The sequence below is a fragment of the Strix uralensis genome, chromosome 7 (genome assembly GCF_047716275.1).
Source record: "Strix uralensis isolate ZFMK-TIS-50842 chromosome 7, bStrUra1, whole genome shotgun sequence".
NCBI lineage: Eukaryota > Metazoa > Chordata > Aves > Strigiformes > Strigidae > Strix > Strix uralensis.
In genome coordinates, this window is record NC_133978.1 from 41,932,908 (window position 1) to 41,948,118 (window position 15,211).

Consider the following 15,211-nt stretch of genomic DNA (forward strand, 5'->3'; position numbering starts at 1 on the left):
CCCCAGGGAGATTATTCCAGTGGCTAATTATCCTCATTGTGAAAAATTATCCTTTTGTGTCCAATCTGAATCTCCCCGGGAGTAACTTGTACCCACTACCCCTCATCTTTTCCATGTGACTCCTTGTAAAAAGGGAGTCTCCATCTTCTTTGTAGCCACCTTTTAAATGCTGGAACACAGTGATAAGGTCTCCCTGGAGCCTTCTCTTCTCAAGGCTGAACAATCCCAATCTCTCAGACTTTCCTCACGCGGCTGCCCAGCCCATTGATCATCTCTGTGTTCCTCCTCTGGGTCCTCTCCAGCCTGGCCACAGCTTTTTTGTACAGCAGGGATCAAAACTGAACACACTGTTCCAGGTGTGTTCTGACAAGCGCCGAGTAGAGTGGGTTAATGACTTCTTCACCTCTGCAGGCGATGCCCTTGTTGACACAACCCAACATCCCGTTGGCCTTCTTTGTCGCAGCAGCACACACTGGTCACTCATGTTGAGCTTGTTGCCCACCAGGACCTTCAGGTCCCTTCCCACAGAGCTGCCATTCTGAGAGAAGACACTAAATTATGCAGTATCAAACTTACTGAATTTCTACTTTCTCTCCATCGCATCAGAGTAATTATTTCTGCATGAACTAATCCTTTGTATTTTGGAATAAAATCTTCAAACATCTATTTCTAGGAGGATGGAAGTTATAAATTAGGTTTGGAATTTTGAAACCAGCAAAGTAGAAACCAGATATTATCTCTTTTTTTCAATTCTCACACAACTTTTATGATGGCATCTGCACCAAAATTTTAAAAAATAACTGTTTCTTGAAATCACGGTGGGAAGTTGACATGATACAGGGCCTGGCAGGAGGATTTTTCTTTCCTGGAACCGTGGGGGTCTGGTCAGACTTTTCTCTGCTGCTTTATCCGTTCCGCAAAACAAACCCAAGACAGACGGACTCTCTGCATTGGGCTATCTGCTGCCAGCTCCTCAGACCAAACAGCAGGGCTCCTCTGGTAAACCTCTGGCTGAATAGTTCTCATCCCCATATCTTACTCCAGATTTTTGTGTCATGACGTCATCTGCCTTCGCCTTACATCATGGCTGCCAGCCGGTGTCCAGAGGAGCTCCAGGCGTGGCGGCAGACGGAAACTCCCCACCACTGGTGCTGGGGTTTGCAGTTCAGAGAAAGTCCTTTACCCCAATCCCCCGTGTTTGCCTCCCATGCAGGATGAGGCTCGGTGTGGTGCTGACACCAGCCCTTCCCCGGGGGCTGCCAGACCTCCTGCCTCCATTGCAGAAACACCATTGTCGCGCTTTGCATGTGGTAAACAGAACTAAATTTGCAATAAAATCAATGAAATTCTATTTAGCTACTCCAGGGAAGCATCTATGGCACACTTAAAATTGTGGAATTTAATTAATTTTCCTTATTTATATTCTGGCCAATGAACTAAGATTCATTTTACCTCGTTAAATTTATTTACACTTATATATTGGGGCCTGATTGAGAAACACATGAAGTCAATCAGAAAACGTCCACTGATTCCTAACCATATCTGGTTAAAAATACCATGAAAATTGCTATAAATTTGTTTCCCACCACCTAAGAGGTTGAACGGGCATAGCTGTTTTACTGGATTACTACTACTACTACTACAACAAAGCCTCCCATTCCCTGTGTCCTCACTCGGGATGTGCCAGCCACCCACGTGTGCCCAGGGCTGGAGAACCAAAGCCACCACCAGCAGAAGGGCTGGCAGGGACCCATCCCAAGCTCTCAGCATTGCAGACCCCCCCCAACTGCTCTGAGCAAGAGCACGTAACTGCTGCGATTCCCTGAAATTTATATTTACGTTGGGTTGCCTTAAAATAATCTTCCAAATGGGTATTTCTATATTATTTTTAATATCCAAGATTAAAGGTAACGGCATTCTTAAATTATCGGAAGGACGCTTTTGTGTCACGGCATTTACTCAGTTCACAATTACATTAGACAAACTCTTTAGAAGAAAATTAACAAACTATTAGCCTTTCGAGAACCCATTCTATTTCAGGGAAGGCTGTGAAATTATTTCCTTCTCTAACATACCATAATGAAAATTTTCTACCAGAAGGTGTAAGATTCTGCGGATGCAAATTCTTGTAGAAGAGATAAATCCACTGAGACCACAGAATTTCTTCCTCCATCAGACGTTGGTTTTGCTCTAAGTTTACGCTACATCCAGACCTGATTCAGTACCACACAAATTCAGGTCAAACATTGAGAACACGTTAGTTGAGACCCACACTACAGCTTCACAATATTAAAATAAGCCCCCCACCCTCCCCAAAAAAAATCTGAAAAATAAAGTTGGCTGAATGTATTATGAAAAATATTTTTTGTAAAAAAAGCACGCATTTTTCTTCTCACTGATATATTGAAATTTTTCTCTAGTGCAAGAGAAATGCACACAAAGTAACATCACTCCTGTTACATCCTTCCATCTCCTACATGGACCTCAGCAAAATTTGCTCCTTTGAACCGCTCTCAAAATCTCCCCAGTATTTCTGGCGGGTACCAATAAGCAGTTCAGAGAAGATGGCTTTGTGCCACCATAACTGGAATTATTTTGCATTGCAGCAACATTACATCAGAACTGTATCAAGCCTTGGCAATGCATGTAAAGTTCCTAATGGTTAAATTGCATAAATAAATTTAAGGAAACAACAGCAGCCACCAAAACAAAGTGTTCCTTCAGCTCTGATTTAAAACTGATGATCGCAAACTAATACTCCTCCTTACAACTTTTCCTGGAGGGGAGCAATCTAACAACTCTTTGAAACTATTACATTCTCCGTGCAAGACCTATTTCTTCGTTTCAGTTAATTTGGTTTTTTCTTCCAAGACTTCTGCTCCACTTACAATATATTAAGCTTAGCTAAGACTCTGCTTTAAGCTACAGAAATCTCAACTAAATTTGAGTCTGCAACAGAAAAAACATGAAGCAGGAGAATCCCTTATTGAAAAGTCTTCCGGGGGGGGAATGGAATTGGTATCTCTGGTAGCGAATGAGGCGGCCCTGAACTGATTTGAAATGAAATGTTTGAGCAAGGGTGTGAAACACACGCACCGACACATGAAACAGCCCCAGGGATGATGTTGCAGGAACAGTGGTAGGCAGGTTAACATCTCAGGAGCTGTATGGAGAGGAGACTTCTCCCCTATGGATCCCCAGTGGTTCCGTTTGCCACAGGTGGGAGGAATTGAGCCCGTAAAGCAGCAAGACCGGCAGAGACCCCACCAGTCCTGCCCCCATTACAACCCCTCGTCTTAGGTGCGAGATCAAGAGAGAGTTAGGGCACCCACATCCCTGCAAGGCAGGATTTCAAAACTCCTGAGACAGAGATTAAAATACTCTGAGGGTGGACAAATAATCACAAAGCATAAAAGAGGAAGAAAAGCAGTGCTTTTAGCTGACTCTCCGTGTGCCGTGGCAAGGGGGCTGGCAGCACTGTGGCCCACCACAGCCCAGGAGGCCTGTCCTGCTGGGGAAAGAGCAAAACGTGACCGATTCAGACAAAGTTACTCAAAGTGCCTTTGCTTTCCACGGGGAAGATTGCTAACTGCTATGTGAGTATTAATCTTCCAAGTATCAGCAGCAATAACTGCCTAGGTCTGCACCACTCGCTTGTCTCTTGAATGGGGAAAAACCACCCCGCAGGTATTTTAACAGTGTAAATGCTATTACTAACACGTGAAATCTGATTTAAACTCTTTCTACAGCAGTGCACTGGCATTTTTCAAAGAAAAAAAACCTACTACTTGTTTTATCAAGCAGTTAAACATATAATAAATTAAGTCTGACTTCCATGACATTTACCAAGCAAACAGTTGGGCATGAATGAAAGGATTTGGGTTGTTTGTCTTTTCTAACTACTACTTGAAATATTTAATTACGTTTTTGCTATTGTCAATATCTTGATATTACATTCAAGACACTGAAGCGGTTCCTTCTGGTTCACCCTAGAGAAAATAGCTGTTTACCCAAGAACATGGCGTAAAGGAAGCAGGACTAATTTGAAACTGATACCAGCTTGGCCGTAGGATTATTGCAAAAGATAAGATGAAGTACCACAGCAGTACATTCCCCCTGCAAGAGTATTTTTATCCCACCAGATCTTCCCTTCTACTTCTAGTTAGTCATGTCAATGATATTCCAGGAAAAGGAGGATTAGAGATGTCTTTTCCCATAGATACATAAGATAGGCTCAGACAGACATCATCATAATGCCTTGGAAATCACCGGCTATTTGCGTAGACTAACTGCATCACGCCCCATAAAGCCAGTTTGGTCCATCCACACATTTGCACCGATAAACGCTCCACGATTGGCTTTATTTTTCAGTGGGGACGGTGTAAAAAAGTTGCAATATCAAAAGGTTCTGTCCGATATATCCCTCGGTCTGTCCTTCTCATGCAATATGTTTGCCTTGGTAACCCCATGAAATGGCTGAATTATCACACAAACAATAAGAACCATCTTAGGAACGACCATCCCACTTCTTCAAAAGTCTTAATTGGGCAGCTGAGCGCTTGCAGTTTCCAGCAGAGATTAACTGTCCAAAGGGAGGAGAAAATTGATACTCATTTAAATGTGATCTCTGGCATTATTTTAGCTCAGAAACGGACTGTACATGCATGCCTTCCCCTGCATGTGCCCACACAGATATGAAACAGAAAAGTAATTTTATGCTGAATATTAGCTCAAGTAGGAAGTTATCACTTTAATAACTATAAGCATTCATTTGCTTGCTTCGTTACACAGCATTAAAGCTGGGCAATCATTTACAACAAGCTTGTTAGAACTACTCAGTATTCAAAGTTAAGCCTGTTTTACTGCAAGACATGTCGGACACCCAGGAAGGGGAAAAAAAAGCTTCCTGAGTAGATGAACATCACATTTCTGGTTGGAATAGTTGGAATTGCTCATTTGATTTTCCAATATCGTTATTTCTTGCTCACCTAACATCTAGGAATTCCAGTATACACAGTGGCCAGACTATCTTAAATAACAAATGCACAAGGAAAATTACCACTGAGTGAACCGTCTTAATGGTGAGAATGAGTTCCTGGAGAAACAGAGCCCTGCAAAGCGCACCCAGACCGGCCGAGCACGGAGAAACGATCCCAATGCCCAGAACTGCACAAGCCTTCCAAGCATTTACTCACTGGATTACATTGGTTTTGTTAATGTTGTTATGAAAAGACAGAAAAGCGTTTGTAGTTTCTGCAGTGGTTGAGCAAATTTCCTCAGTCCAGCTTTCCTCAGCTTGCTGGACCACCCCAACCCCAGCAGCTGGGTGCTGGGAGGAGATGAGCAGAACAAATCTCCAGGTAACTGGAAGGCACTAGAGATGTCTAACCTTACTCCTTCATTTCTTAAATTCCTTTTCCCAGAAAAAAATATTTCTTAGAGACAAATTTTACCTCGCCTCACTCATTCAGTCTCACATACGATGGCAGTAAGGCACTGGAGAGGGAAGATGTTAGGCCGAGCTTAAGGGTTTCACACGAGGAACCCTGCTGTCACACCACCTTCCCCCCGCCGTGCGCCGAACCCTTACTAAGTGCTGTGACCACTTTTGATGATACCCATCACTTCTGTTTGCTGAGGAAGAGAAGCTGTTTCTTCCAAAAAGCACCATAAAAATAATTGAGTAATTGTTGTTATGAAAATGTGTTTTGTATCAGCAGAATTTGCTAATGAAGGAAGCTGACAGACACATGAAAGAGCATGTAGAAAAACGCTGGCATTAAGAGTTGGTTTTAACATATAATGTTGCTTGGCCGTTAAGGTACTGATAGGAAAAATACTTAGTCACTTCCCAGCTGTTCTGTGGCAGGCTAAAACATTAAATTTAAACCATTAGATAATTCCGAAAGCAAGGGAACAGGTGGCAAATGGTTTATATGGCAGATGGTGCCTTTTTTAATATTTGTACTCACTGCTAATTTACAGAGTCCATAACCACAGACTCATATCTTACCTTTTTCACTCGAATAATTAAGAAATCGTATGTGAGGGTAAGAAATAAATACCCCAATTCCTAATACAGTAGCCATAAAAGTGGTATTAAAGACTACTAGATATCCCATACCTCAATTACTCCACATAACTGTTTACATTCCCAAAGTTTATTGCATTTTGGGTTTTTTAAGATAGAGTTCTCTTCAAAGACTTGGCTTGATAGTGCTGGAAAATTAAGTTTTCCCTTTACCAGCAGAGCAAATAAGTGTGAAGATGCAGCCCAGATCACTGAGTAGCTGCATCTCTACACGCTCCTATTTAGTCTTTATGTTAAATCTGGCACAAAACTGAAGTTAACAGCAAGGCTGATATTAAATATTTAAGGGAACATTTTGTCTGGTACATGTATGAGCAGAACCACCAGCGGGTGAAAAAAGAAGAAAGGAAAAAGGGAACAAATGCCCCAAAACACAGCTTCAGTAGCATTGCTGGAACCTTCTCCATTTTAGCTCACTGATGTGAGAGCAGTTGTCCCCACGCTCAGCAGAGAGGACAGAAACATCGTGCTAAGACCCTTCTCACTGCACGGTGCTTCTGAACAGCTCCATCCCCAGGTACTTGAGTTTTATTCTAGTGAATGTGCCCCCACATGAGCCCCAAGACAAGGCTGCCCCCACCACAGACCATCTCTGTATTGGAACAAAACCTGTTTGGAGGGAGAACTGAACAGCAAGTGATGCTTCCCACCGAGCTGGTTTTCCTCTGCTTTTTTTACAGGGATAAGGGTGTTGGTTAGTATTGAAATTTTGATATTTTTTTCCACCAGACACTAATGATTAAAGACAACGTTCACATGGCCACGTTGGATACACAAAGATGTTTCAGTGAACAGCTTATGAATGACTCAGCTGCCAACATTTCCACATTTGTTTAGCCAACAGGATTGATATTGTATCTCCAGCTGGGTTGAGGCTCATCTCAAGTCATCATAGATAACGCGTAAGGTAAAATAACTCCATCTTATGATCCTCCAGAAGTTGATAATTGCAGCATGAGCATTTCAGGTTACACACCACCACCCCGAACACCCCTCTCTCCAAGAGCAAACGCTGGCTGACCACAACACAGACCTCCCTCAAAACCGACCACTGGAGGCTCAACAGTGGGTACAAGAAAGTGAAAGTGGTGCCAAAGAATTAATTTTATCATTGCAGGAGCCCCTAATAATTACAACTTTAGCCACATTCAGAAGGAAGTCTAGTTACAATATCCAGGATATTAATCATTAGAAGATGGCACTATTTTTTTTTGTTAATTCAGCATTTTATCTCACATTACTATACATACTATGTGGTTGACACCGCTTATTTCTTATTTGTTACCAGCTTAAAACTAGGAAAACTGCTCTGGCCAAGCTCTCCGAGGGGCTACCGCCACCGGTCCACATTGAGCACGTCAGAAGCAGAACTCACCATAAGGGAATGATAATAGACACCATGTTAAAACCAGTGAAACCTCAATAGAAGAAAACAAGCACATCAAAGACCCCGTCAAAGAAGGAAAATTGAAACATTTAACGTTGTTTAAAAATATGAGGGGGAAAAGGGACTTTCGCAAACAAAACTGGCGTCAATGCAGCACGCTGAGACTTTGTGGGAAAATGCTACAATGAATTAAGACAGAATCCCATATTCTAGCAGACAGAAAACAGACCAATGTGTCTGGCATTGTACAAGCACCTCACAACTGTATTACAAAACCGATCACCATGGGACTGGTTTGAGATCAGCAGTTTTGAGGCAGAAATGGCTGAAGAGGAGAAAATCTGGAAATCAAGTCTAAGGTGCATCAGTTTTCACCTGCAAAACTTTCAAGTACCATATTTCTCCAGAAACTAATCAAGCCGCCCTCTGGAATGGAATTCTGGGATTTTCCCCACATATTTCCACATCACTTTTTTGGGTTTTTTTTAACCAAATAAGAAAAGGCTAACCAAACCAACCCAGTCCTGAAAAGCGCAGAGCAGGAGGAGAACGCTTTCCCCAGTTGTTGTAAACAGAAGCCCAGACCCCCAAGACCTCCCCTTACATCTCCCTGGGGCACAGCTAGAGGAGCCAGCATCACCAGCTGCCACAGTTCAAATAGACTTCGCATCCTATTTTAATTTTTATTTCATTTTTCTTTAATTAATTTTTTATTTCAACTTTTTTCTGTAATATCCTGGAGCCTCACCGTTTCCAGGCACCATTAACTTTCCACATCACATTTGGTCTGCACTTAGCTTTAATCTTCTGCAACACCTCATACAAGGATTTCAAGATTTTTCAGTCTTATCCAACACCTAGTCCCTATCTGTAGATGTGACCCTACGGCCATTCAAATCAAAATCCCCGCAGATTTTCCTGAGCTGGAGTTAGGACACCAGGCACTCGGTGGTCTTCTCACCCCAGTCCACGAAGAACATGACCACTGATGTGGTTTTTGAAGGGTAGGGAGGAATAATGTGCCTTTCAAGTGGCTAGGAAACACAGATTTGCTCTATCTGAAATTACTACAAGTAAAAATAAAATTTAAAAAAGCGAACCTCAATACACACATTCTCTATGCACATTCATCAAAGTCAAGCTTTTTTAAAGTGCAGGTAAGGCTGGGGAAGGAGAGACGCAACACTGCTCCCTCGCTTTCCGCTTGCAATATCGTTCCAACTCCTCACTTTCAGCAACGACTTAACTCTTACACGAACCGCACAACGCATTTACACAGCTCCGAATCAGGGCAACATCAGAAACCATCTTTTACAGATCAGGAACAACCATTTCCAGTCCTATGAGCAGCAAATGAACCCAAACACGAAACAAGGCCATCGCTGGTATTCCATGTCAACCTCCCTAGCACCAAGACAAGGATTAGTAATATCGATTTATTCAAATGATCACATCACACTGAAACTCAGTTGGGTTTCTGATTTTTAATGGATATTAACTGTTTAAATCTCAAGTCCAGAAGCATTAACAGCAGAAAATTAATGTACTATACTAGGAGGGACTGTGGCTACCGCAGGCTCTTGGGCCAAAGGAAAAGTCTTATGGCTAGAAAACAGGAACATTCCCAGCCCCCCGACCCCCAGGATGGTTGGTTTTGGTCCGGGCAGGGATGTCGTGCTCTGAGCTGGCATTTAGCCTCAGTACAGAGGCGCCGAGTCCCCGACCTAAAACCAGGTGGATAGATAAACATCTGAGCAGGAACTTTTGACAGCGAGAAAAAGTTGTGTGATTCTGCCTTTTTTTTTTTTTTTTTTTTTGACTGTTCACCAGTGGTCAGAGCCTCGCTTATATTTTTGTTTTGCATTATCTTGTAACATGCAACCTTAGTCCTCCAGAAAATCACAGATCACTTCACATAGAGACAAATAGTCTCCTCAACCTTCACTATGGGGTATTTTATGTTTCTTCTTTTCCATAAATTTATTTCATCATTAAGCGTTTCTAGGATCATCATTGCCAAACTAATACCCAAAGGTGAATACGATTACAGAAGCTTCTCCCATCACAGAGCCAAGGGCACAGCAAACCTGCGCCACCCACTCTCAACCAGCGCATCCCACGTCTGCTTATCCCTGGAGCCAAAGACCCCGCAGGATCCTCCCCAGCATCCCGCACAGGGAAAGGCTGCAAAAGGTTTTAAATTCCCCGAATACCCTGTACTCTAAAGTAGCTCTATTTCTGTTTTTCTTTTACAAGATGTGAAATAAATTGTATTAAAATGAACTGGTAAAAATTACCACTGCATTCTGGATACTCTGAGTTCTCCTTAAACACCAGGACCTGGCAAATTGCTTCAAGGAAGCACCAAGAAATTCCCTCTGCGAGGCAGGAAAAACCCTAGAGCTGGGATCCTCGCCCAGCCAGCACCGCTGCCATACCTCCCCAACAGCCCGCCTTGTTTCACTAACTTGCTATTTCTTGCTAAGTTTACTAATTTCTCGCCAAGTTTACTAATAAGGCTGGCAGAAAGTAACACAGCCAAACTGTAAGGCTGCAAAACTAATCATATTAAAAGCCCTTAAAAGTACATACTCAATTATAAGATTATTGATTGAACAAACCACTGTGATTAGAAACAAGGTAGTATTATAACACCGATCTCCAGTATAATCAATTAACAGCATATAACGAAGCACACAATGTTCAGCCTTATAGGCACCAATATACATGCAGATTTAAGTTAGAAATAAATTAATCCTTTGTTTCCCAAGTTCATTCCTATTATGTGAACACTGCCTTGCATAAACTTTAGACAAGGAGAACATGGGAATTTCATTAATTACCATGTTACTTTATAAATCACACATGGATCAAGAAAAACGCAGCTGCCCCCAGGGTCCACAGATTATGCTTTCTCCAAGATGTAATTTTCTTTGAGAACAATAAGTCATCTTTAATAAACGCCAACGCACGGATGTTTTTAACTGAGAGGCCAACAGGGTTATAAAGCCCGCTCCACACTTGGGATTATCTGTACGTTAGATTACACTTTCTTGATGCTTTCCCAGCATCTTACACGGCAATAGAGACATTTATTTCTGACAGCAGAGAGCTGCCTTTGGCCAACTGACCATTTTTTCCTGTTGATGAAGTTAAATACAGCTTCAGCACCTTGCCCGCTGCATTTCGGCAACGGAGAGCAGGGGCAGCTTCCATGCGTGCTTGTCCCCTGTTTTCACTCGCACCCATCAAAAGCCCAGCTCCTTCGTTAGCGTCTGCAGAAGCCCTCACCCATTTTCTTAGCCAGTGGCTGTGGTTGTACCTTCCCGGGCCCAGCCAGAGGATGCTGGCCCAGCTCCGGAGCGGTCCCGGCCCTCCCCCCAGCCCAGCACCCACTGGGGAAGCTGTTCTTCAAGCTGGTGTTGACAAAGATAATCTAAATCCAACACCTTCGAGTCCTCTTCTCCGCCAGCAAAATAAAAAGGAATTTCATAAAAATGTTTTATGTAAGCCTTTGCAAAGGCACTAGCCTTCCCTCCAGAGACGGTGATTAATAGAGAAAAACTGTTAGCTGGCTCTCAAGTTTACTGCACATGGACCGGGCATTTTCAAGCTTTCTTCCCTAAAAAGCTACTATATATTCTGTAGGAGAAAACACCCAGAAGTGTGTGGTTTGTTGTGAATGATTGATAATAGGATGATTGCTCAGGCACTCAGAGTGTGATATTTGATAGCCTATCGTACACTCATTCGAAAGGAAAGCAACAATTATCATGGCCTGACATGTTTATCCTTGCAGAGCTGAGCCAGTTCTCGAAGTGGCAGAGCCTCCCGGCATTATAATATTCGACCATGTCTAACACACTCCACGCAGAGCTCACCTCCGCAGCTGTAAATCAAAAGTCCTGCGATGGCTCCTTCCCCGATCGCCCGAGCATCTCAATTCAGGGAACAACACATCTGGCATGTAATTGTGCTTTTCAGCACACATAAAGAATGATTTCCACCCCCCCCCCTTTTGGATTCTCCTCTAAGACGCTCACTTACAAACAGACAAAATGGTTTCCGTGGGTCAAATAATATTGCATGGGAAGCACCACCAACTCCCTGCCCTACAGCAGCGATTAACTCTGTTTTCTGTTCTTATTTCAGCACTGTCCCTTCTTGACGAAGCCTGAAAGACTTGTACCTTTGTTCTTATGGGTCAGTTTGCTCTTCAGACTCCCTGAACGCAAAACCACTGCCGTGCACCCTTGACAGGCACGTATCTGGGTGATTCTAATGACTGCTCAACAGGAACAATAATTACTAAGACACATTCCTCATAAAAAGATTTCATCTGAACACCGAAAATCACAACTGCGTGCCTCCTGCAGAATTCAATCTCACTGTACCTCGTTCAGTTACACTTCACATACCAAAAAGATGGAAAACGCACCCTAATTTAAATTTTTAACTTAATTGGTACATAACTTTCTAAAATACAGCCTTAAGCATTCAAAGTAGAAACAGCTTCAAAAATTACCCTGAAGACTTTGAATCAGTCCACCTTCCACAGCACGTCGGGGGTGCCATAGTACATCCCCACCTGCCATATTCAGAAGGTTGTTACACAAAGTCAGGCTAAGAAAATAGTGTTTTTTCCAGTAAGCAACCACATCTAAACCTACCAGGAAAAATACAAAACTATGGCTACGTTCTTTCAGCATCTTTTATAATTATAAACACCCAAACAATCTACTTAAGTCTTCATCAAATATTATTGTATGGAGAGCAGATGCCTTTCAACTGCCAACATTGCAACCTGAGGATCTGTTGCAAAGACTTGGTGCCACTAAGACCCCATTTTCTTCCAGAAGTCACTAAGATGACAGAGGACACAGCTCAGTTCGTCTACTGCCTACAAGTGTCACAGCGACATAAATACTGCAAATGTAGATGGAGTTTTGAACTCAATTTTAACACGCAATTTCAGAAAACACCCCTAAACCGCAGCAGAAAAAATAACTTTAATTCCAGATTATTAATGCCACCTATATCCCCTGAATCTTTACCAAAGCACACCAAAACTCACGCTCAGCAGCCTCTCTCTGTTGCAAAGTAAATATAACGCCCATTAGGGCCACCTTACCTGGAAAAGGCGAAGCCAAAACCGGAATTTTGATAGGTGAGAAGGTCAGCACGTGGCAGGGCTGGATGTGGCTCGTGGCCGACGGTCCCTGCGGGGCTTCAGGCTCCACCGACACCACCGCGGTGGTGGCCGCAGCAGCCAGCGCCAGGGTCTGATTGCCACCGACCGGTTTAAGGCTATTCTGGCAACCACCTGCAGAAGGGTGAGACACAACACGTTTTATTTTTAAGCGGAAACCAGTGGATTTACGTACATGATGTTTTCAGCACTCTGAACTTCAACGCAAGGTGGAACAAGTCTGTAATGTTTCCCATGTGGCCTCCGCTGTTTGTATGTCCCCCTTAGTGAGACACTTGATTTTGGATATATTATATAATACAATTTTATAAGGACTCTCAAAGCCCCTTTTCTTAACCATTACTCTTAAAGTCCTAGCTTGTGGTTGGTGCATTTTCAGATATTAAAACCCCATATATGTGAACATATCATTATAACCTAGAGGGACAAGACAGTAGTGAGTCATCTATAAACTGTGCAGAGTTATTAAATTTAAATGAAAAAATCTCAATAAAAAAGTCAAATACTTGAACGCATTGGTTGGCATTTTCTTCAGCTCCCACAGCTTCATAATGATGCATGACTACGCTTATTCTGAATTTTCCTAAATATAAGCTGTCTGACTTCAAATCTGAATGTTTTGTTACTTTCTATTTTAACCATCCAACATTACTGTTATCTGCCCAGCTATTCTCCTGTATTATGCACACAAATACCTGAGTTTTACAAGTTTTACGTACTAGTATCCTTCATCTTGAAAACACACCATGCAGGAAACTCCCAGCAGTTTTACATGGGAACTCAGAAGTCCCCCAAATCAAGACTCAAACGCACTTTAGACTATGTAATATTTACCTTTAAGTCTAACAAGCTTGCAGGGAAGACCTTCAGAGCTCAGTCTTGGCTAAATATGTTAAATAAACAAGAAAATGAGTGGTAAAAATCTTAAGGAGAAAACCTAATTTGACAAACACCAGCTGTTACTCCCTCTACACTGAGCTATGTATTCAAAAATTAAGCAATCATTAGCTTATTATGTCATTCAGCAAATGTTTTCAGTTCATGTGGAAATCCTTTAGGCAATAAGAGCCAACTGTAGCTCTGAAAAAAAAAAAACAACACACACTATTTGATCAGATTCCTCACTTCAGGCATTCCTGAGTTCACAGGATTTCATTTTTCTGTGTGCTTATCTGTGAGGAAGACGGGGCCTCGGCCTGCGACCGCCGGGAGTGTGACCGTCGGGGTGCAGCTCCGCGTAAGGCAACCTGGGTTAACATCCTGATATTCCCCAACACAGCTACGTAGCCCAGACACCCCTCGCCCAGGCTTCTCCATCCAGCTCTGGCTTCAGACACCTCAAAAGTTTTGACGTTCAGACGCCAAATGGTGTTTTGCTCTCAGCTGGAGTCAGGGAAAGAGCGGGTCAGTGGGTTTGGGAAAGGAACCTGCTTTGTTGCCACTAAATTGCGGCTAATTGGGGCTCCTGAGGCTACCACACTCACTTTTGGCAGCTTTGCTCCTAACTCTTTATAAACAATCACTTGCCAACAAAGTAAGCTCTGAATTAGCAAAACAGAAGTCAAATATTTTCAATAAGCATCACAAAAAAACCCTTCTATTACTTATACTGCATTTGTCAATGTCAAAAAGAATTCACTTAACACACCTGCATATGCACTAATTAACAGGCACACGTGCAAGAAAAATCCCACAAATATTAAAGTTTTGATCCTTCAACCACAGATAGATGAAAACCAGATTATTCTCACAGAGTCACAATAGAAATAAAAAAAAAAATTTATAAAATCATCAGTGTCCAACTAATCCAACTGTTTAATACAAGTTCATTGTTTATTCGCCTGAGGACTAGCACAGACTGTTGGGTTAGGTCAAACACCTGGCCTCCAAGAGCCTGCACTCACTCCTAATTCGAGCTGTCACCAGTTGGGAAAAATTCACAAAACATCTTCTGTAAGTCTCATGAAAACTAATGTTGTCTAGAAAAATTACTTTTCTACTAGCTTCCTACAGGGTACCTGAGCAGAAAGGTTGTTTACTTTTGATTTGATTCTTTTATTTTGGAGAAGAAGATGCAATTTCCCCAAAAAGAGCCAAGGAAAGCAGCAAAATAATGCAAGCCTTAGCTGCTTGGATAGCTGAAGTCTTCCACCAGCACAGATGAGTAATGCTCCTGAAGCAGGGCTTCCTTATTAAAGTTTCATCAATCCCCTCATTAAAGATTCATCAGTCAGTTGAAAGAGAAGTTTTGGTGATTTCCCTGCCTTTGATGAAGTTCTCTCTCCCCCTCTCTTGCTAAATAATTCCATGAAGAAAGGACTACCCCGATAATTGTTAATACTTGAGAGGAGAGCACAGACAAGGTGTCTGGGGGTCATCAACTCCACTCTCTTGCTTTGCAGTCAACTGAATGATCACCTCAGCAATTTATCAACCTCTACCACAACATATGATTTGCCAAAACTACTGGAAGCTGGCCCAGGATGTGACTTGTTGAGAGCGAGGGGCTTTCATCTGCACTCAG

The 15,211-nt window shown here is 42.5% G+C and overlaps 1 protein-coding gene across 2 annotated transcripts in view; it reads right to left on the bottom strand.

The window, feature by feature from the left end:
• TCERG1L (transcription elongation regulator 1 like) overlaps positions 1 to 15,211 on the bottom strand; it is a 97,227-nt gene that overhangs the window by 68,646 nt on the left and 13,370 nt on the right. For both annotated transcript variants that reach the window (XM_074875564.1, XM_074875563.1), the window contains exon 4: positions 12,610 to 12,801. In XM_074875564.1, the coding sequence (XP_074731665.1) occupies positions 12,610 to 12,801 (192 nt within the window). The remainder of the gene's footprint in view (positions 1 to 12,609; positions 12,802 to 15,211) is intronic.